Here is a 21,331-nt window from a genome sequence, read left to right as displayed (position 1 = left end):
GGATATTTGAAAGCATTTAATGTTTTATATATAATTGTGAACAATCTAAAGTGAGGTGTTGCAGTGTTTTTGTATTTTGGAATAATTTAATAATTTGAGGCATTAGTAGAAGGTTGTACATGTGACTTCTGGTTTTATTGCTGGAAATAAGAGTGAGATATTTAAAATGTCTTGAATTTAAGACTCATTAGAAATAATAATGTTAACGGGTTGTCAGTTGTGGATGCAAGTTCATAGTCCAAATTTTTCGTCAATTTTCAGCATGTGTATGTTTTTGATGTATATAGTGTTTGTCATTTTTGTAAAAAAAAAAATATGACACTTTGGTAAAAACGAAAAAATGTAACGCTTTGTAATTATTTGTCATTTGGGTTTTCAAAAATAAATAAATAAATAAATAAAAATTTACATTATTTGGAAAAAATCTAATTTTGAGCCAATAATCCAATTTTGAGCGGAAGGACTCAATTTTGAGTTGGGGAAAAAAATGAAATATGGTTTTTGTACTTGAAGTAGGAAATGAAATACTAGTTTTTATATGGTTGGGTGACAAATTATTAATATGTATTTTAGTTACAGTTAGTCTAAAGCAACCAGTGGCATGAAAGCAACTTGTTTATTTTCACCTTTTAATTCCAAAATAAAATATCTTAAAATATGAAAGTGAGTTTTATTTTATAAGTTTTGATTTATATATATATATATATATATATAGTAGGTCCACTACTCCTAAAACAAACAAATTAACAAAACAAATGATACTTCTTTTACTTCCACCACTTCCACTCCCAAACAAGAAACCCAGACATTTTCCTTCAATTTTGAAAAGCTACCTTCAAAACTTAAACTTAATTAAATTAACACACTGAAATAGAAAACTCCCATGCATAGTTTCTAGACATGGAATCTTAGCTTGTTCTTTGATTAATTTCTTCAAGGTCTTCATATTTGTAAGTACAATGGAACTTCCAACTTGCTTTGAATTTCAATCATGTTTGCACATGTACTATTATTAACTTATATACAAAAGAACATTAAAAACTTCCTTCAAACTAAAGATACCATTTGTTTCAAATAAAAAAACAAGAAACATTAAAGTTCTAACAACTTTCAAAACTAGCTGTATTTATTATTATCAAGTCTTGTACACAATGTTTAACTTGGTTTCTAATTATACTCTTTATTAGAGACATTCAAACAATGTTTAGTTTTTATTATTTGTCTGCTTAAGTTGTCTTCATTTTAAGACATGCATCCTCATCCTGATCACTAATGAAATGCTATAAATAGGGGCTTAAATAATTAGATGTATATATCCAAAAGCCAACTTAATTATCAGTTTAATTCTCAATCTTATTAAGAGAAACAAAAATTAAAAGGAAGGAGGATGATCATGAAGTACTTGTGTTTCATTATCTGGTTTGGTTTGATCTCAAATACTGTGATCTCTCAACCATACTCATGCTCTTCCATGAGTCTAGTTAGTGTTAACCATCTCATCCCTTTCAATACAACTTTCATGAATTGCCTCACTGTTTGGAACTCAGAATCATTCATTCTAAGGGTATGTGCACTCCATATATTCTAATTATTATAATTATTATTTTCAAAAATTTATTATTCTTGTATTTGTTTTTTTTATGGTATACTTGTGTATGTGTAGTAATTATTAATTTAAACCTTATTTTGATTTAGGTTTAGATTCAAATCTACCATCGTGGTTCATAACTTTTATCATTAAAATCTTTTATTAATCCTGATTAGTATTTTGAGTCTGTAATTAATTATTCTTGTGAACATCGTACACATTGAAAGAATTACGACATAGATAGGATGCACTACTACAGTTGATTGTATTACTACGACTGGAGTTGTGTATCCTTACTTACGCATATCATCTATGTAATAAAAACCGTTTCTCCAGATGTCGTACTTAGTTAATTTAATTTTTATAACAGTAATTTTATTTTATTTTATTTTTCCATATATATTAGGTTAATCATTATGTACTGAATCTAATACTGTATATATATATCAGTATACCAAGAGTGAGCAAAACCTATGGAATTTCATCCTCTCAGCTCCAAATTCTGGTTCATACATTGCATTAGGGTTTTCTAGCAATGGTGGCATGGTTAAAAGTAGTGCACTTGTTGGTTGGGTTAATAATGATGATGGAATTGGAGTTATGAAGCAGTATTATCTTGGTGGTGCAAGCTCAAGGCAATGCCTGCCAGACCAAGGGAACCTTCAAGTCATGCATGGAAAGTCATTAATAATATCACATTCATATTCCTCATATTTATATCTTGCATTTCAATTGAACATTACTCAATTGCCACAATACTTGATTTTTGCTGTTGGACCAAAAGACACTTTACCGGCTTCTGATAATTTCCTTCCGGTTCATCGCAATAAATTATCGATCTCCATAAACTATGATACTGGTAATTTTTTTTTTATCATCTCCATATTTTTATAGGTTTTTAAACCGATATAATTTTAAATAATCGATGCTTATTTTTCGAAAGATATATATAATTTTTATAATCAATTTAATTTTACTTATATTTAATCTGTCATTTAACTAAAAATATGAACTAATAAACTGCAATACATATAATATTAAAATACATTTTTTTATACATACAAATGTTACTTAAAATAAATTAGGTTTTATAAAAGTACAATATTTTTTTTGTGCATTTTATTTAATTTTATAGATATAATATTTGACATATAAATGAATGATTCAAAAAAACGATCTTCTTACTTGTTAAAATAAATATTACGAAAGCTACTTGCACACATACCCTCATAAAATTCATAGTTATTTACATACCTCACAAAAATGTCTTTTTTTTTTTTACTTATATACCCTCAAATCTAAAGTCAACTTCTAAATTTTACTTATTTATTATTTTCTTATTTATTATTTTTAGTTCACTTGCTTAAGTTTATGATGTATATAAATTAATAAAAATAATTTGTAGGGATATATAAACAGATTCTAATTTAACCAATAAAAACAATTTATAGAAATATATAATCATATTCTAATTTTTGCGGCGTATACCTAAAATTAGTTACACCTCGAATTTTTCCGCTGTTTTTTAAATAAAAACATGAATGCTAAAATGCTAAAACATTTTGTGCATATATATATATAGATATATATATATATAGGGTATGATATTGGACAGTGGAGTTGGGAATGGATTTGGAGTAGTGAGGAGACATGGTTTGATGGTGATGATAGGGTGGGGGATTCTCATGCCAATTGGAGTCATGGTTGCAAGGTATTTCAAGAAGAAGAATGAGTTAGGTCATGGTCATATGATTCATATTCCAACCAATTGGTTCAACACACACATGTGCATTCAAGCTCTTGGGTTTGGTCTTGGACTTGGTGGTATTATTGCTGGCTTTGGCCTAACTAAAGCTAATGATGAGAGTGTGAGCTCACACAAGTCCCTTGCCATCTCCATCCTTTTCTTTGGCTCTTTGCAGGTTATTTACTTAAAAATTTATTTATCTATATATATTTATTGTTGACAATAAATTTTGAGAGTGAATTAGAAAGCTTTTTTTTTAAAAAAAAATAATAGTAATAAAATTATTAATATTATATTAAACTTAACAAGAAATGATGTAATATTATTTGCTATAACATAAATCAACATATTTATGAACATAATCAATGCAAAATATACTATGTAACTAATATACAAATGATATATATTTAATTAGACGGTATTAGATTAAAGATGAAAATCTCGGACTTATATATTTTTATATCGATATCTAATTAATGAAGCTAACATTAAATTTTGCAGATGATGGCATTGGTTGTAAGACCTGAGAAGAGTTCAAAAATAAGGAGATATTGGAATTGGTATCACTGGTATGTTGGAAGAGCTGCAATTGCCTGTGCTATTGGGAACATCTTCCTTGGTCTCTCTTTGGCACATGAAGCTAAATCATTTACCATTGCTTATGTGCTTTTTCTAACTATTTTGGCTCTTATTTCTCTTCTCATGGAGATTAGAATGTGGATTAATAATAATAATAATAATAATAATAATAATAATATCATCTAGCCTATGTATTTAATGAGAATTTATACTTTATTATCTTTGTTTTATTTCATGTAAATCATTATTGATGTGTGATTGTACATAATAATGACCAATCTCTTCGTTGGTATCAGGTCTTTCTTTTTTTTAATTTATGTTATGAAGAAAAAAACCAAAAAATTAACCGTTGAGGGTGATTTTCTGCCAACTAATTTAATTCTATAAATATATTTTAATTATGATGTCAAATTAAAACTTAATGAAAATTGTAGTATTGGAATAAAACACTATTAAACTTCAAAGACTAAATAAAAATAATTAAAAAATAAAATTTAAAAATATCTTTAAAATGCATTTGCTTGTGTCACCACATATGAACATAATCAACGGTGGTTGGTACAAGTGGTAAAGGGTTATGTTACTAAAATCAGTTTTTTTAAAAAATTTTAAAGTTTAACACTATTATATGTGTATATATAAACAAATCACATGTTATAAATAAACATATAAAGAATTAAATTCTATAACTAATTATATCTTCTATTTGTGTGAGTTGAGATTTAAATTTATCTGTCCAATGAGATAAATATCCTGTAATTAGTAAAACATAAAATTTGAAGTGAAAACAAAACCTTATTTTTTTTTACAAAGCCATTTAATCATAAATAATATCTTTTATTTAAAGAATTATGAGATAATAAATCAGGACAAATTGTTTTGATTTGCTGTAATACTTTTCTAGTTTATGAAAGTTACTTAGTTACCGTAAACTAAAACCAATTAGACTTAGTTAAATATTATTAATTAATTAATTTTTCTTTAAAAAAAAATCTAGTCCAATTTCCTAAAAGAAGCTCTCTCTCTCTCTCTCTCTCTCTATTTCTCTCTCTCGTAGTAGCAGTAGTAGTCTTGCAATCGTTCGTATCCCTATTCCCGCCGCTATCCTCGTCGTCGCCGTTGCCGGATTCCCTCGCCGGCGGCTATTCATCACTCCTTGGTCTCCCTCTCTTCAACTCCTCTCCTATCCTCTTCTCGCGAAGTGATTAGAGGAAGCTATGCCGAGAGAGGAGTCTCTTATTGGGACGGTGAGCGCGCTGATCCCTTGCGAGCTGGGTTGGTTCTCCTTTGCTCGTTTTCATCTTGTCTGACGATTGATTTTGCTTTCTTGAAGTGCTATTTTGATCCGGAGGTGGATATGACTTTGAAAGATGCGAAGGATTTGTGGTCTGTACTCTGGCATCAAGAGGAGCTGGTCCATAAGAAGCGAAGGTATTTAATTCTTTTGTGATTTTGGTTCTCTATTGTTCTTGAAAATATGGCAAAATGATGGAATCTTGTTAATTGTTTGATTTCTGTTTTTATGATTTGTTTGCTATGAATTGGATACTTAAGTTCTTGAGATTTAGTATTGATGAAGAATTGGTGGAAGATGTTATGCTAATTGTGGAAGCTCAATGTTGTTATGCTATTGATGGGCAGAGGAATTGAATTGAATTGAATTGCTGGAAATATGGCAATAGTTAGAAGCTTGGTGATTATTTGGTCTTCTATTGTTCTTGCAAATTTGGAGGTAGAATCTTGGTAATTGTTTGATTTCTGGTTTCATGATTTGTTGCTAAAAATTGGGTACTAAACATCTTGTGATTTTGTATTTATGAAGAATTAGTGGAAGATGTGATGCCAATTGTGCAAGCTCAGTGTTGTTATGCTATTCATGGCCGGAGGAATTGAATTGAATTGCTGAAAATATGGCAAAATTTAGCATCTTGGCAAATACTTGCTTTCTGTTTTTCATGATTTATTGATGAAATTTGACACTTTAGCTTGCCATGGTTTAGTATTTGGGGAAAATCAGTGGTAAAAAATCATGCTAATAAACACCAGCTCAGTGTTGTTATGCTACCCATCGCCAGAAGACTTGAATTAGTGAAATTATGGCAAAAGTTCTTGGAAGTAGTTTGATTTTGGATTTTCATGATTTGTTTGCTGAAAGTTGGATTTTTAGCTTGTCATAATTTAGTATTTGTGAACATTACTGGAAAAAATGATGCTAATATCACCAACTCAGTGCATTCATGACCAGAATAATTGAATTGAATTGTCAAAAGCATCACAAAAGTTATAGAAGCTAGGCAATTGTTTGATTTCTGGTTTTCTTGATTAGATGCTGGAATTTGGATCTTTAGCTTGTCATGATTTAGTATTCATGGGAAATTATTGGAAAAAATGACGACAGTAGCACCAGCTTAGTAGTGTTATGACAGATGGAGTTCTGATGATGATATTTATTCAATAATGTTGTTCATGGTCTGCAAAATGTGAGGTTGGAGATTGAATTCTTTACAGGTGGCTGATGGGATTTCCGAGCACGCCAATGTCTGAAGATGCTCGCAAGAGAGTCAAAAGACCAAAATTTTTGGCAACCAAGTAAGAGGTTTGAATTTTTTTTTCCCTGCAGTATGAAATATAATTTGCCCCAATGTTCACTTCCATTTTTGTACATCCGAAATGTTCAGTTTGGTTCTTTTATTTTGTCTTTTGTTCTAGGAGTTCCCATGACTGCCATTTGGCATATGATTTGAGTATATGATTATTCTTTCCCCTGTAAAAGTCGAATTTATGCCTGGTGTGGCCTATCCAATTGGTTGGATTTTTCTATGTTAGCATCTCATAAATTGTTTTAAAAATAGATCTTTTAATATTTTAGAATAATTTATAAGATGTTGATACGGTGTAAAGTGGGCGCAAGATAAAAATGGGCCTAAAAGCAAAGCACATGTACTGTATTAAACATTTTGTCAGGTAAATTACAAGGACTATAATTGGCTTTTGTCTAATAAAATGATGACCCTTCATAGTTTGTTGAGAGTCTAATTTAAAGGTAAATGATGAATTTCTTTTTTTATTGTTGGTGTAGGTTCTTGCCAGAATCACTTGTAAGGAGAGACGAGGTAATTTTTTCTTCAAGCCATCTATTTGGTTTGTTTACATCTTCTCTTCGTCTTTGGCATTTATGATGAGTACAACATGTTTCATTCCATATGAAGGGTAAATAAGCTTTTTCATACCCGAACTGCTAAAGGAAAAAAGATTTCTTATGGTCTTCAATTCATTTGAGAACACAGTGCCTTTTAAAATGGTCAATTTAAGTGCAAGATCAAAGATAGTGCCTTGTTTTGATGTGGTTGTCAAGGACTTGATTTGCATTAGAGAATGCACTTGTTCATCTTGTTTATGCTTTCAATATGTTCCATTGTTTATATTATCAACTTTTGAAAGTTCAATAAATCAGATCACAAACAAGTTGCTGAGTTGGTTCATCAAGTAGTTTTCTCTTTTCCCCTTCTAATTTCTTAAAATTTAAGTAAAAAAACTCAATTGAGGTTGCATATGACGCACTTTCTTATTTTGTGCTTGAAACAGAATTTATTGAGCATAATTTATTACTTATCGTTGCACCTTTTCAGGTTTCCTTTGAGACAGTGAAAACTAAAATAGAGAAAAGTTTTGGATCATTCACTCAAGGGAAATACCATGTAGTTCAGGATTATTTGGCACATTTTGACAAGCATCAAATGCGAACTTATGTGGAAAATACGGCACAATTTTTTAAGACCTTCTATTCAATTATGGATGATTTGAACAACACTGCACTTCTTGTTATAGCGAATACTGTAACATCTAGCAAGGTCAGTTTTCGACAGGACTCGTCAACAGATGAAAAAGATTATAAAAGAATATCTTCCAAAGACAATTGCAGAATCAGATTTGTGTGGCCGCATTGCCCTACTGAATACGCTCTCACAAATATTCCAGAAGCCAGATAACTTTCGGGAGAAACAATTGACACTTTGCACACCTTTCTGTGAATCTCTTCAGAAGTCCATTCAGAATCTATTGGATCGACTTCACGAAATGCCCATCCAGACTTTACTTGCGATGAACAGAAAGCTCAAGGGAATTAAAGCAGCCCCTCAATTCCCGCCTACTGTATCCATTTCTTGCAAAAAAGAGTTGTTCAAAGATCGAATCAGGAAGAGATGTGACCAAATGATGTCGAAACTCAAGAAAGGCATGGACCTACCAAAACCATTGGCAAAAGCACTGTCGGTCATGCTTCTGTTTCTCAAATATGAATCTGGTTGTACAGATATCATGATATCTGAATTTTTCCCCTTCATACCAAAGACAATGGAGTTGCAGAATGATATTCTAAGAGCTCTTTGGTCTCTTCAAAAGGTTAAACATTCTGAACTAAAAGCTTTGCAATCTTTGATAGATCCAAAAGCAGAAATCCCTTGGAAGACTTTCAGGACAACACTAACCAAGTATCTGATGGAGTACTTGTTTGAATGTGATGAAACAGAGCTCTCAGTGGAAGCTCACGGGATTCTAATTATGATAAATAGGAGGTCACGACGCCAAGCTTGCTTGATTTCAAAAGAGGCAAAGGAAGATGAGATAGAATGTGTACTTAATGTGAGCTGTCAGCTTAAACAGTTTTTCTTGGACATACTTCCTGAAACTGCTACCCATGAAGATTCGGCAGAAGAGATGGAAAGTGACGACCAAAGTGGGAATAATGATTTTGTATTGTCTGATAGAGACTATTATTCCTATAATGATGAATTGAATCACCAACATGTTTGTGATTCTATCACAAACAATGAACTCGAGGCCACTGGGGAATCATTCTCTCGTCGCACCAGTAATATGGATCAGGGAGCTGCTACCGATAGCCAAAAAAATATCAATCAAACTAATCTTGATCAGGATGCAGATACAAATGTCGTAATTGCTTCTTCCAAGTTGGTAGAACATGGTCAAAATACTTATCAGTTGATCCAAGATATCTGTGACGAGACCAGCTTGTTGTATCACAAAGTCATTGGTCACTGGCTCGATAAAATTATGCAGCTTGAAGGTAGACAGACAGATGCAATAACAAGATCTTATCTTAGAGGTGAACCATCACATCCTGTAGATCTCCGAGGTAAAACTAAAATAAACCACTCTTTGTTAATTCTGCGTTCGTTTGTTCAGTGCTTTCTTAGCATGCCTTTGATCGGTCTTGCACAATCAGGGTCTGATACAGAAGATCACTTCTGTGCTCCCAATGGCGATAAAGGGCCTCTGATACTTTTCCAAGTTGTAGAAGAATTATTGCCAAATTTTCCGATGAGGTATAGGAAGCAATTTTTAAAATTTTAACCGTTCTGCTTGAAACAACCACCTGATTGGTATTTGTTTTTCTTGCCATTGGTTCAGTTCCCTCCAAAGACTGAAGGACTCAATGGGGCTGTCATAACTTTCGAAACTTTTCAAGCATCCTCGTTCAGGCGAGATAAAAAAAGGCTGTTCCGGCTTTCAATTCCACACACAAGAGCAACATTGATCGTGATCGGAACATCTCACACACCTTCGGCCTTCAGCCCACACAAGGGCCTAATGTCTATTCATGAAAAAAGCTTCCTATTAACACTATAAATCACTTACTTTTTGTATCAATTTTTTTGTCATGATATCTTCAAGTCACAAGCTCCACAGGTTGCACAATCTTTCTGTTTGTTCTTTCAAGTAGAAACAGAAATATAGACAATGAATACCCAGAGGAACAATTGTAGCATATCCATTGAGTGGTCAAACCAATAAGCCTTTAGATTACTCTTGCATTGTCAAACATAGAAAACATTCAGAAAGATACCTTCCTTATATGCTTGAACTCATCTAACATCAGCATCCTAATAATGGAGATAATTAACAGGGCCAGTTGGAGAGAAGCAATTTTCAAAGACAGAACTCTGCTTCATCTACATGTTCTACTATTAACAAAGAGTAAGCAACATGTAGTGTTTGGCATACGACCTCTATGCATGGCCCAGTCAAGTAGGGTAAGTTGACTTGGTTTTCGACCAGTGTTTACCTCCCTAGATTCATTCCTCCGGAGTGCTGCTGCTGTCCCATGTACATACCCTTTGAGTGCAAAGTTTCCTCACCCTTTTCATTCTCAGCTCTATGGTCAGATTGTTGTTGTGGTTGATGGTCTTGATGCTGGGTTGGCCGTAGCTGCTGCTGATGCTGTGAATGAAGATGGAGTTGCTGCAGTTGCTGGGCGGCTAAAAGGGATTGCATTGAGCGATTGTGATTGTATAGTTGCTGATTGGCACCAAAAGAGGATGGACCGTAGTTCATTGCTTGCCCGCTGCTATTTGGTAACACCTGGCCAGTTGCCACTTTCAGTCGTTGAATCTCCTCTCTGATCAAATTGTTTTGCCCTGCACGAAGACAGCAAGAGAGGATAACACTATTTCAGTAGAGCAAATAAAAGAACTTGTGAGTCTGGAAATATTTATTGATAGAAAGGCGTGATCAAGAATGTCATTTTTTGCTAAAGTTCAGAGAAAGTTCACAATAGATCCAAATGCAAATAAGAGCACGCTAAGCAAGTAAAATTTTACTTCATTAGTTGCTAAAGCTTAGAGAAAGTTCAGAAGAGATCCAAAGAAAATAACACTATACTTCAGTCTCGGAGGACCAGCCAAACTCCATCAGACAAACTAAGCACAAGCTGCACAACCTAATAACCAAACACACTTGGATTTATTTTAGCTAAAACCATGATTATGGTAAGATATATCAAAGAGTAGAATAAGAAAACCTTTTCTGTACAGTCATGATCAAAGAATTTTGTCATTGAAAGGTTACAGTAAATGGTGCAAAATCTATATTAGCTGTTAATGTAAATCCTCACCATCCTGAAGCAGAACCTGTTGTTCCATGCTCTGCACATGCAGCTTCAGTTCATTATTTTGAACCATCAGGCTGTTATGATCTCTCTGCCATGTGAATGATCAAGTCAATTAGGCAAGCAAGTAGCTTGTTCCTAGCAAATAGATAATTCCCAATGCTAACAAGTGTATGCCCCAAAATGCATGAAAAAGCATACAAAAGGAACAAGATGGCATATCCAAAGAGAAACGGAAATGGCAATAAGAATGTTACTTGAGTACTGCATTTTCTCTAAGTTCAAATGGCTTTTATCCAGTTTTATCCAGTTTCACTTGACATTCTTTACCTCCTAATTGATGATTGATTATTTGCTTTCATTTGGTTTGTAATACATTTCAAGACGATCTCCATCCCTATAACAGAAAATCTATTAACCCTTTGGTTAAACTCTTCTACTCCAGAGATATTTTTTAGGTTATTCATAGTGGTACAAACTTCAACTAATAGATCTGCAAAGGAAGGTTCTGCAGTAAGACCCCTTTTGAGGTTGTAGAGATACAAACAGGCAGACAACCAGTAATAAAATATCATCCATCACTTTCATAAAGCTTTCTAAAACAAATTATGCTCTAGGGTCCCCAGTAGAAGATTGCAAGACAATGCTTAGGTTATTGTTTCCCAACATTATTAATTTTCAAAAGTGAACATGATGAAGACGGATGATTAATAATTAGTATGGACCAAGAAGAATTTTATGTCTGAAGTAGAAGAGTTTATTAGCTTAGCTGTCTCACCTGGCAATGAAGAGACATAGGAATAATGACATCATCACTCCAAAGTAATCTAAGGAATGAAAAACCCTTCCCTGAGTCACTCAACAACCAAAAGTCTGAATGCAGTCGCATAGGAATCAAGGTCTCTATTCAATATGCATAAAATCACAGTTCAAGAGATTCAAACAATAAAATTTTAGTTAGTGTAACACAGAAAAGACCTAGCTTTGGCCTTTTTTATACGTTACACACACACACACACACACACACACAAAAAGTAAAAATAAAAATGAAAATAAATAAAATAAAAGACATACCTGTAACATAACCAATTGAGCTGACATTGTGGTTGATTCTGTTTGCAGGGCTTGCACTTTGCGCTCAAGCTCTGCAATGTAACGCATCTTTCTTTCTTTCGATCTTGCAGCTGATTGCCTATTTGCCCATATCCTATCAAGTGCCAACAGATAGCTAGTTATATAGGCCAGCTATTAGAAACTGAGTTTACTGAAACCAACAAGAAACCAAAAAGGTCAAAAGTGAAATAATAAGAAAGGCCTATAAATTTGATAACAAAAACTAGAGTACAGTGTTGATTTGGTCAAAAAACAGTTTTGCCAAAGAGGTGATCATAGCTATACTGTTTTGATGATTGACTATTGATAAACGCTCAACAAATGATTACCTGTTGATGGACATTAACCCACTAAAGACTTAAAGCTCTAAATCTAGCCAAATTCTACTCTCGAGGGCAATCTCAGATCAAAAACAAAATTAGCATAAAGTTCTCACGATCATTTTATAGTTTCTCTTCATATTTCTTAGATATGCTACCATAGTTTCTATCATGAAGACCCCTTCACCATGTAATCTAAACCTCCAAGGATTCGTTACCATGTGAAATTTCATAATTAAACTGCTGTCACTCCTGGAAAGAAAAGGCACCAATCATCAAGAAATGCTCTCAAGCTATTATCCCCGATAATTATCATTCAACACAACACCATTCTCACCACCCACCTAAATTATTCCTGATGAAAGCAGCCTAGGGGGTGCTCATTTGCTTACTTTGCAAGCAAAAGCAGCATTCATTTGATATTCACCTTCAGACATATAGGTGCAGGCATAACAATTGTCCCTAATAATGACATTCCAAGCAAGCTTATTGATAAATCTATGTACAGTATTCTTGAAAAGAATCTAAACATCTTTCAAACAAAATCTCAGATGTCTTTCATACAGTTATATACTAAAAGAATGCCAAACACATAGCTTATAGGATGGACACTATTTGTTTTCACATATAATTCACAAAAATCATATATAATTCATAAAAAAGAAATCAAACTTCCTATTTTCCATAAACCAATAGTAGCCAAACAACTTTCAAATTAATTAAAAACAGTTTTTTTTCAACTGATAATTAACCAAGAGAGAAGATTAATTCATTCTCAGCATTCCTCCCTTGTTGTATTGATATAGTCTAAAAGCCCCAATAAAAAACAGTGAACTCATGCAACTTAAAATCCAACTTTGAAAAGAAACAAAACCTCTTGGCGCGCTTCGGATCAATGGCGGCAAGATCTTGAAGCTTCGCAGCCGCCATGGCTTTCTTCGCCTCCGCAGGACTCATCCCCTCATTTCCCAACGTCTCCGGCTTGGCCGTTGTCGATCCATCCATAGACTGGCTATGCTGATGCCTAATCCTCGGTCTCTCCATCCAACTCGAACCCAAACCCTCCCCACCGGCAATGCCCATCCCAGACATCACCCCCGGCGAAGATTCAAGCATATCCCCGCTGAGCAAGTCCTCATCTGCCTCGTCGGAGAGCGAAGGGCCACCGCCTTCAGCGGCGGAGCCAACCACGCCAAGATCGCTATCGAAGCTGATATCATCCGGGAGGCCAAGGATCTCCGACTGCGCTCGCCGGTGACCGACGCCGCGCCTCGGAGGGTGGTCAGGCATGGTGGTGATCTCATGGCTGAAGCTGGATTCATCCTCCTGAGGCCCCTCAATCTCCATTGACGATGAATCTCGAAGCTCTCAAGAGAGGAATGGAAATGAAACCCTAAACGAAAGCGAAATGGATTCCAAGAAAAGCGTGGCCTTGTCTTTCGAGTGTGTTTGGAGATCACGATGTTCTTCTCTGGTTAATATTCATTAATTTTTATTTTTTTATTTTTTTTTATATTTTTATTCGGATAATTTATTTATTTATTTATTTAATGTGGAAAAATGTTATCTTAAATAACTATCAGCATCAGTGCAGTTAAATTAATGTTTAATGAATAGTTTTAAATTTTTTTTAAAAAAATCCTTGCCTCGAGATCAGCACTGTGTAGTTCACAATGACACAATACAATAATACAACAAAAGGTTTGTTTGTTCTAAAGCGTTTCTTGAGACAGAAATAAAAGCTGCAAGTTTCTTGCAATTCATGGTACAATGGAGAGCATAAATGAACACAATATATGATGAAATTCTTTATTGCCCCTTGGATGATGATGAACTTCGAAGCCATTTTTGATTGCCGGAAGTCGTCGAAGGCGTCTTCTCACAATTCATCCTGCATTGATAGAGATTAAATGAGGATGAAAATGTGATTTGGAGAGTGATAACAATGACATGAAAGACAATTGAGCTTTGCACTTACATGGTAATCATCGTCGAGATAGTCCCGGTTCTGTAGATAAGGATTTCAAGTTAGATGAGCATTGTTTTTACAAATTATCATAACAGCAATGTTTGTGTTCTCATCTATCTGACCTCAAGTGCAACATATGCAAAGTTCTACAGATGGATTAAGATCCAACTTATAATGCTCATTAACTAGAGCACCATTAGCATCAAGAGTTTTGGACAGCAAGGATTGGAATAACTGAACTTAAAGATGATGGACAATTATGGTGTTCTTCTTTCAAATCATTTATGAACAAAAGGATTCAATAGAAACTAGTATAAACCATGTAACAACCAGAAGGCCAAGACAAAGGAGGCCCTGATAGTTTTCAAAATTACTCACACAGAGTCAATGAATCTTGTTCTTTCAAATGAGGAACAACATTAGTGGAATATCGGCAACAAACTAAAACGAAGTGGTTTGCTCAATCAGAATCAATAGTTTAGCAACATGCTATAACAGTTATAGGTTAGAGTCATAGAAAATGGCCTGCAATAACAAATTGACCTTGCAAGGCGGCAACTAGTGTCAGCATAGCAAGACAGGGCGTGAAGATATTGTTAGTCAAGTAGAAGAATGAGAATTATCATAAAAGAGATAGTATTGTTCAATGCGAAAACCTATTGCCACATTTCTTGATTCTTGTAATCTAATCAGCTCCGCAACGATTCAACAATATTGTTTGAGCATGGAAGTTAATGATATGGAAACCAAGTTTTCATGAAAGAAAGTTAGGTGAAGAAAAGTAATCGGGATAAGAATGATGTACCCTTCTATATCTGTCCTTGTATCTCTCTCTATCACGGTGACGCCGGTCATTTCCCCTCTCTTTTCTCCTGCGCTCACCTTCCTCCCTTGCCCTCTGGGCATCCTGCATAGAAAGTGCAAGTATACAAATTTTCTTACACTGAAAATCCTGATGGAGTATTTTGGATATGCTATGGCACACTGAGTTTGGGTGTTGTATTTTTAAAGAGGTTCCACAGGAAAAAAGGTTTGCAACTTGTGTATTACCTCTTCTTCTTTAGCTCGTCTTATTTTCTCTGCTTCCTCAAACGCTTCCTTCTCAGCCTGACATATAATCATGAGAAAATTGCATAGATGAAAGATGGTCTTGCTGTATGAATGCAAAAGAAAAATGCAGGCAAGTATGAACATCCACCTCTCTATTTTTGGCCCAAGTTTCCTCCACAACTTGTTTTGCATATGCTGGGTCATCACATATTAAAATATTGTCAAAGACAGAGCCAGCCTTGACCTGTATTACATTGAGTAGCAGATTACATAGAACTATAGTTAGAGCAATGTACTAACACGTGAAGAAGCCAGCAGGTGAACTTCAGAAAATATAATCAAAATTGAAGTATTACCTGCCATACTTCAATTCCCACATATTTTATAGGTTTCAGTACATAAAGATCTGGATCATCTTCAAACTCTGCTCAAAAAATAAGTGTTCAGCATTAACATATACTTCAATGCATTTCAAAGTGGGAATTTTATATTTGTGGCACAAGATAACACACAACAACCAGAAAAATTGATAAAATGCCTAAATATCCATTAACCTCTCATTCTAAAGTATAAAGCAAACTCCAGTGTATATCGTCAATAGCAGTTATATACTTGTATTTAGGGAACATAGCGTGGATGAATTCCAAAGATATTACTTAGCAATAGGTTCCTACCAAACACCGAGATATCCAAATCAGATGCAGCTCAAAATTCTTTTGGATATGCCCATCTGAGCTTCCAACATGAATAAGAGATATCTCTTAGAAGGGACATTGCTGAGTATGTTTCACATGTTCAAATCATCTCATTTTAACAGAGTTGATGTTAACTGATTAGAAACTCTTGTTTGTGCACAATGGATCACCAGCCCTTATATGGATCATAGAATTTAATTAACTCCTCTTTTAAGGCTCCAAAACAAACCACATGCCTTATTTTGAATAATAGATTGTTGATTAGGAGCTGCTAAACTTAACCCTAAAGAATGTTTTGGATTTATCAAGAGCAAAATACTTAACAGGAGAATAATGCAGTAAATCAGAAGAGACTTATCTCATAGAAATACGCCAGGTAAATTGTTGAATAAAGAGTATTAGCTCACCTGGGTTGTCAATCCATGGGATCTTCCATTTGCCCTTGTAGTTTGGATTCTTGATCCTCTGTGGTTTTAGTAAAATAAAAAGAGATAAACAAACTCAGCTGTCATAAGTAATGACTCTCCAGCCATCAATATTACTCAAACCTCACTAAACATACCTTGCGCTTCCATGGTCCCTTGTATGCTGGATTTGGAACCTTTGGAGGTCTCCATATACCATCCTCATCATCATCCCATGTATCAGGCTGATCAAAAAGCAAAAGAGCCACTCAATCACAAGAGATTTGATTTCAACAAACATTGACACCAACAACACCATCCTAACAGTCAAGCAAGAACCATCAAAATTCAAAAAGTTCCCTCCCATGCTGGTGCAAAGCAGCAAAATTTCAACTAAACAGTTTGCCCTCATAACTAATTCTGTAGTAACCTAAGTACCTTCTTAGCTTTTGGATCTGGAATTTCAGAAGGAATAGAATCATAGCCCTGGAAAAACACAAATCGAAAAAAGTAAAATAAGCAGCAAATAAGCAGCTTGCCAACACAATTATAAAAAAGAAAAAATATATATCAGTTCCGAACCTCTGGCTTAACATCATTAGGATCATCAATGTATTCCTTCTCATCCCAGTCTTTGGGCTGTCATAAAACAGCAGTTGATGAATTAGACAAGATGTAGCATAAAAAACTTGCAAACAAATGGTATGATCAAAATAAATCTGAAAAGGTAACCTTTTTTGCATGGACATCTTTAATTTTCCGAGGGGGAAGAATATCCCAGTCAGTGTACATGCTTCCTGATTCTCGTTCTCGATTATCAACAAGCAGACTGAAAGAGGCATCAGGTCTTAGAATAAATGTGTAAACATGAGTTAATTTATCAGTTTCACATTGCAAATCCTTCTTTATAGGATAGTTCTGTCCCTGGTATGAAAGTATAGCATGGAGCTTTTTTGTCTGGGTGCCACATATATCAGGTCCAAACATTAAACTGCATGAAGACAAAGCAAAAAACTGCAAACCATCAGTTGACAGATTAAAAAGAATCAAAGCATTGTAAAAGAACAATCGCACTCATATAAAATCTATACTATGGTTGAATATATTGGCATTATTTAACAGAAATTACTCCCCAATATATTGGCATAATATTGCATGTCAAGCATCTGTCCCCCATTGCATCTCATAGCTTTTGATTTACTACAATATATTCCCTGAACTGAATATTCTCTTCAATTTTAATCACAGCACTACTTTAATTTTATCATTACATCAGTTAAGCTGCCCACACTGTTACAACTGATTGATCCACATCGTTCTCTTCTCAAATCTTCATTACCATTGTCAACAGGGTGGGGATTCACTAGAGGATGTATTCCCCGGTCTCAACCACAAATTGCCAACCCCACCCCTAAACATGGGGTACAGGGAAATTTTATTCCCCATCCCTCGTCCCTGAGATTACCCGGGTTTGGGATTCTCCATCCCTGATTTTTTTTATCATGTATTTATCCTCTCTTACTATATAAATACATCAAATATATATACATATATATACTTTTTTTAATAATATATATTTTTTTAATATAAATAATTTTCTAACTTACAAAAATAGTTAAATAAAGATTGTTTTTTAAAATCCATGGGATCCACTCTCTAATCCCATTACTTATTCTCACAATCCCGAACCTAAATTTTATATTCATCAACATATCTCTCTACTAATGATTTAAAAATTAAGATAAATTATTAAAAAGGTTTTATTTAGTCTACTTTCTTCTTTAATAATGCTTATTTAATCATTAGTAAGTTGATGGTTAAATAAATACATAGATTTTTTTAAAAAAATTTTTATTTAGGTATTTATAACATTATATATATATAATATTTGAAATTATATATTTCCGTGGGTGAGATTTAAATTTTAGCCCCAGGTTCAATTTGGCACAAAGAATCAAATTCAAGTCGGTTTCAAGCCAAATTAACAACCCTACTTATTGTCCAAAGCTCAAGAGGGCATGTTCTACAGCAACATAGTGGAAACTATACTCTTCATGGTCCATGTTGTTGGATTAAACCAAAACCAAGAACAAACTTTAAACAGGCAGACACAATGAATAAAATAAATAACCAGAGTTTTGGAATCATATGCAAATTAAAAACTTAAGATCTCTCACATTCACATCTAAGAGATTGTATTTGACAGCCATAAGAAAACATGATTTCGATCTAACAAGCATGATTCTATTTGAACAAATGGTTAGGTCGGATAATTACTAGATTGAAGCAATGAGAGTAAAAGCTTCATCAACATCATTACTTTATGAAACTACAAGCTAGCATGCAACAATCAAGTTCACCTAGAGGCATTGTAATCCATATCAATAATATATGCATATAACAATGTTACAAACCTGTATGGAGTATCACCACCAAATTTCTTCTGATTAACATAACCAGACATAAGTTTGATGTAACCACCACCGCATTCAATATCCTGCTCAAATTTTATTGAGTATTGCACCACCAATGTCCTATTCTTGTTGCTGAATTCAGGAATCTTAGCACTTATAGCAAAATGCCGAGCATCAGGATATGTCTGGATGCCTGAAAGAATTTCTCCCAAGAAACAACCAAGGGCATAAGTTCCTCAAAAATCAAACTACAAATCATATAATAAACTGGTAATATATATATCATTAGGATAGTGTTCAGCACTTACCTTTATCATCTAGATCAGCTGCCCATTTTCCTGCTGTATGCTTAAAGGTCCCTGCTTTGCCTTCACTCTTCTTCCAGTCTGATATTACCCATCGGCTTTGCCAACCATCTTTTATTTTTTTCAAGAAAAAAAAAAATTTAGAGAAAATAATAATAAGAATAATAATAATAAACCCTACAAACAAAATCATTATAACTGTTCTAAATCATACGAAACCAAAAGCATCCATTTTTATCAATTCCATTTTAGTAACAACCCCAATCAGAACATCATCTCAACAATCATAATTAATTCCCAAAAAAGTAACCTCATAAATTCCCATAACGATGAAGGCACTTAATAATCATTCCTTTCTAGGGTTGAACTAGCGAAGCATCACTAAAAACTAAAAATTCTTAGAAGGCAACCATCCCAAGCTAAAAACACCTAAAAATGCATTATAAATCAATGAAAACAAAACACGATTCCGATCAAAATGAAAAAAATGAAAAATACACACACACACGCACACATATATATACATAAAATCCTGATCACAATTCACAAACAACCCATCTCCGAATCAATACAACCAATAAATGGCATCAATAAATCAGCTCAAAACCCACTAAAAATTCCAAAAATAGGATAAAAGCAAACAGCAAATCATACGAATAGATCAGAGCTGGAGACACCTTCAAACCGCTCTTCAAAGATGACCTCCGAGGCTGAGCCACTGAAGCAGAGACCAAGCACGAAAACCAGAAGCCAGAGCTTGCGCTGAAGCTCCAGCCGAGAAGGAAAACCTAGGGCACCATCCGCCATCTCCGGCTACCCATAGTGAAGCTCAATGCTCTCACACTTTATAAAAAGGACCACCATGAAAAAGTCCTTGAACATACTCTAAATTACATTAATACCCTTATTCTTTTATTTAATTAATTTCTATTCAGTGGCATTTATGTAATTTATGTGTACGTATAGGAGTATTTTGGGAACTCTTGGATTCCCCATCACGGCCATAGTCATATGAAAAGTCTTCGTATTAGAAAAAGATATAATTACAGATAAGTCCCTTATTTTGTTTAAATGGAATTTATTTATTTATTTATTTATTTTATTATTATTATTATTTATTATTATTCCATATAGATAAATCACACGTGAGAGCGGGCGTGTGAAAAATCAATTTTAGGTTTTTTTTTATATTATGCTACTAAATTAACACTTTTGGTATTAAGAGTTCAAATTTTTTTTAAATATAGTTGTAATATAGTAATAAAAAGTATGTATGTGGTGTGGTTTATCCACGTTATAAAAAAATATATATTATTTATAAATTTTAAAAAAGAGATATTAAAATTAATTAATTATATGTTATTTATTTGTTTGGAGGAATTGAAATCCGGTTGGTGGAGGATATGGAAGTCATCGTTGACTTGGAAAAAAACTGAACAAATTATCGCATCGATTGTGTTGGCAATAGCCAATTAGAAATTGACACGTAGGCAAGAGTGTGAAACCAAGTCCAATTAGGGGTGGACGGAAGACCGTTGCTTCATTTTGTCCTAAAAAACTTGGAACACTTTTTCTATGTTTATTTTGTTTTGTTTTATCTTTTTTTATTATTTTTATCCTTTATGTTATGATAAAATAAATAAATGGTTGATTAAGTAGGAATTAATGGGTCATTAGTAAAAATTAATGGACGAGATAATTAGCTAACAAAATTCTTTTTTAAAACACTTGTAAACCCTAGCTTTTTACTTGAGTCGAAGGTAAGAAAATTTTTATATTTATTTGCTAATATAAAAGTTGTATACATTAAAATTGGATTAGCCAGACCTGCTATAAAAACTGGGTGAACCCAAATTCCATTATAATCAAACCTCCATTAAACATATTTTTTAATAAAATTAGTTTCACATCGATTAATACATAAACAGGTTCACTACTTAATACTTATAAATTTCTTTTGTTTTTTTATCTTGAACAAATCTTTTGGATCATGTTATTTGATACATTTTCAAATGCCATATAACACAAGGGATGATGCATGCGGTGATGGTCCTTGTGGTGCTAGCGGTCAATGTGTGTGTTTTTCCATTTTAATTAACTTAACTTGTTAACTTTTCTTTTTTAATATTGAAAACTCTAACAACCATGACCTCTTTTATTTTCTTATCTATGTTCTCTTCTTATATTTTTTGGTCAATATTTGCATAACATTTTAATTGTGTTAAGCGGGAAGATTCTAT

The 21,331-nt window shown here is 33.6% G+C and overlaps 4 protein-coding genes across 4 annotated transcripts; 2 read left to right on the top strand and 2 right to left on the bottom strand.

The window, feature by feature from the left end:
* The first annotated feature begins 1,393 nt into the window (after positions 1 to 1,393).
* LOC120262058 (cytochrome b561 and DOMON domain-containing protein At3g07570-like) lies at positions 1,394 to 5,119 on the top strand. Its single transcript, XM_039270109.1, has 5 exons — positions 1,394 to 1,564; positions 2,039 to 2,447; positions 3,230 to 3,510; positions 3,837 to 4,051; positions 4,972 to 5,119. The coding sequence occupies exons 1-5, from the start codon at positions 1,394 to 1,396 to the stop codon at positions 5,117 to 5,119; spliced, it is 1,224 nt and encodes a 407-aa protein (XP_039126043.1).
* On the top strand, positions 4,962 to 9,661 carry LOC120260915. The gene is given in 8 exon segments (XM_039268502.1): positions 4,962 to 5,161; positions 5,248 to 5,345; positions 6,423 to 6,503; positions 6,994 to 7,027; positions 7,544 to 7,771; positions 7,773 to 9,069; positions 9,160 to 9,259; positions 9,345 to 9,661. Coding segments are annotated over 8 exon segments (1,908 nt in total). The 5' UTR covers positions 4,962 to 5,131; the 3' UTR covers positions 9,385 to 9,661.
* Positions 9,662 to 9,708: 47 nt separating this feature from the next.
* On the bottom strand, positions 9,709 to 13,715 carry LOC120260916 (probable transcription factor PosF21). Its single transcript, XM_039268503.1, has 4 exons — positions 13,129 to 13,715; positions 11,896 to 12,028; positions 10,828 to 10,912; positions 9,709 to 10,351 (listed from the first exon to the last, which is right to left on the bottom strand). The coding sequence occupies exons 1-4, from the start codon at positions 13,599 to 13,601 to the stop codon at positions 9,996 to 9,998; spliced, it is 1,047 nt and encodes a 348-aa protein (XP_039124437.1). The 5' UTR covers positions 13,602 to 13,715; the 3' UTR covers positions 9,709 to 9,995.
* A 203-nt stretch (positions 13,716 to 13,918) lies between these two features.
* LOC120261658 (calreticulin-3-like) lies at positions 13,919 to 19,918 on the bottom strand. Its single transcript, XM_039269631.1, has 14 exons — positions 19,769 to 19,918; positions 19,095 to 19,202; positions 18,787 to 18,979; positions 17,105 to 17,363; positions 16,955 to 17,011; positions 16,811 to 16,858; positions 16,531 to 16,617; positions 16,376 to 16,433; positions 15,630 to 15,697; positions 15,422 to 15,517; positions 15,274 to 15,330; positions 15,029 to 15,130; positions 14,233 to 14,262; positions 13,919 to 14,145 (listed from the first exon to the last, which is right to left on the bottom strand). The coding sequence occupies exons 1-14, from the start codon at positions 19,896 to 19,898 to the stop codon at positions 14,134 to 14,136; spliced, it is 1,305 nt and encodes a 434-aa protein (XP_039125565.1). The 5' UTR covers positions 19,899 to 19,918; the 3' UTR covers positions 13,919 to 14,133.
* Positions 19,919 to 21,331: the final 1,413 nt, after the last annotated feature.

The sequence above is a fragment of the Dioscorea cayenensis genome, chromosome 5 (assembly GCF_009730915.1).
Source record: "Dioscorea cayenensis subsp. rotundata cultivar TDr96_F1 chromosome 5, TDr96_F1_v2_PseudoChromosome.rev07_lg8_w22 25.fasta, whole genome shotgun sequence".
NCBI classification, from domain to species: domain Eukaryota; kingdom Viridiplantae; phylum Streptophyta; class Magnoliopsida; order Dioscoreales; family Dioscoreaceae; genus Dioscorea; species Dioscorea cayenensis.
This window is presented reverse-complemented; position numbering and strand designations above follow the sequence as displayed.

Bases quoted from the DNA above. Each gene is read 5' to 3' on its own strand.
- LOC120262058 (XM_039270109.1), top strand. From the start codon at position 1,394: ATGAAGTACTTGTGTTTCATTATCTGGTTTGGTTTGATCTCAAATACT. The intron at 3,511-3,836 runs GTTATTTACTTA...TAAATTTTGCAG, and splicing joins TTTTCTTTGGCTCTTTGCAG to ATGATGGCATTGGTTGTAAG. The intron at 4,052-4,971 runs GTGGATTAATAA...TCTCTCTCGTAG, and splicing joins CTTCTCATGGAGATTAGAAT to TAGCAGTAGTAGTCTTGCAA.
- LOC120260916 (XM_039268503.1), bottom strand. From the start codon at position 13,601: ATGGAGATTGAGGGGCCTCAGGAGGATGAATCCAGCTTCAGCCATGAG. The intron at 12,029-13,128 runs GTTTTGTTTCTT...GGCACTTGATAG, and splicing joins GATCCGAAGCGCGCCAAGAG to GATATGGGCAAATAGGCAAT. The intron at 10,913-11,895 runs GTATGTCTTTTA...TTCACATGGCAG, and splicing joins CTCAATTGGTTATGTTACAG to AGAGATCATAACAGCCTGAT.
- LOC120261658 (XM_039269631.1), bottom strand. From the start codon at position 19,898: ATGGCGGATGGTGCCCTAGGTTTTCCTTCTCGGCTGGAGCTTCAGCGC. The intron at 18,980-19,094 runs GTAAGTGCTGAA...AAATTCTTTCAG, and splicing joins AGCTGATCTAGATGATAAAG to GCATCCAGACATATCCTGAT. The intron at 15,518-15,629 runs GTAATACTTCAA...AATGTAATACAG, and splicing joins TGGGAATTGAAGTATGGCAG to GTCAAGGCTGGCTCTGTCTT.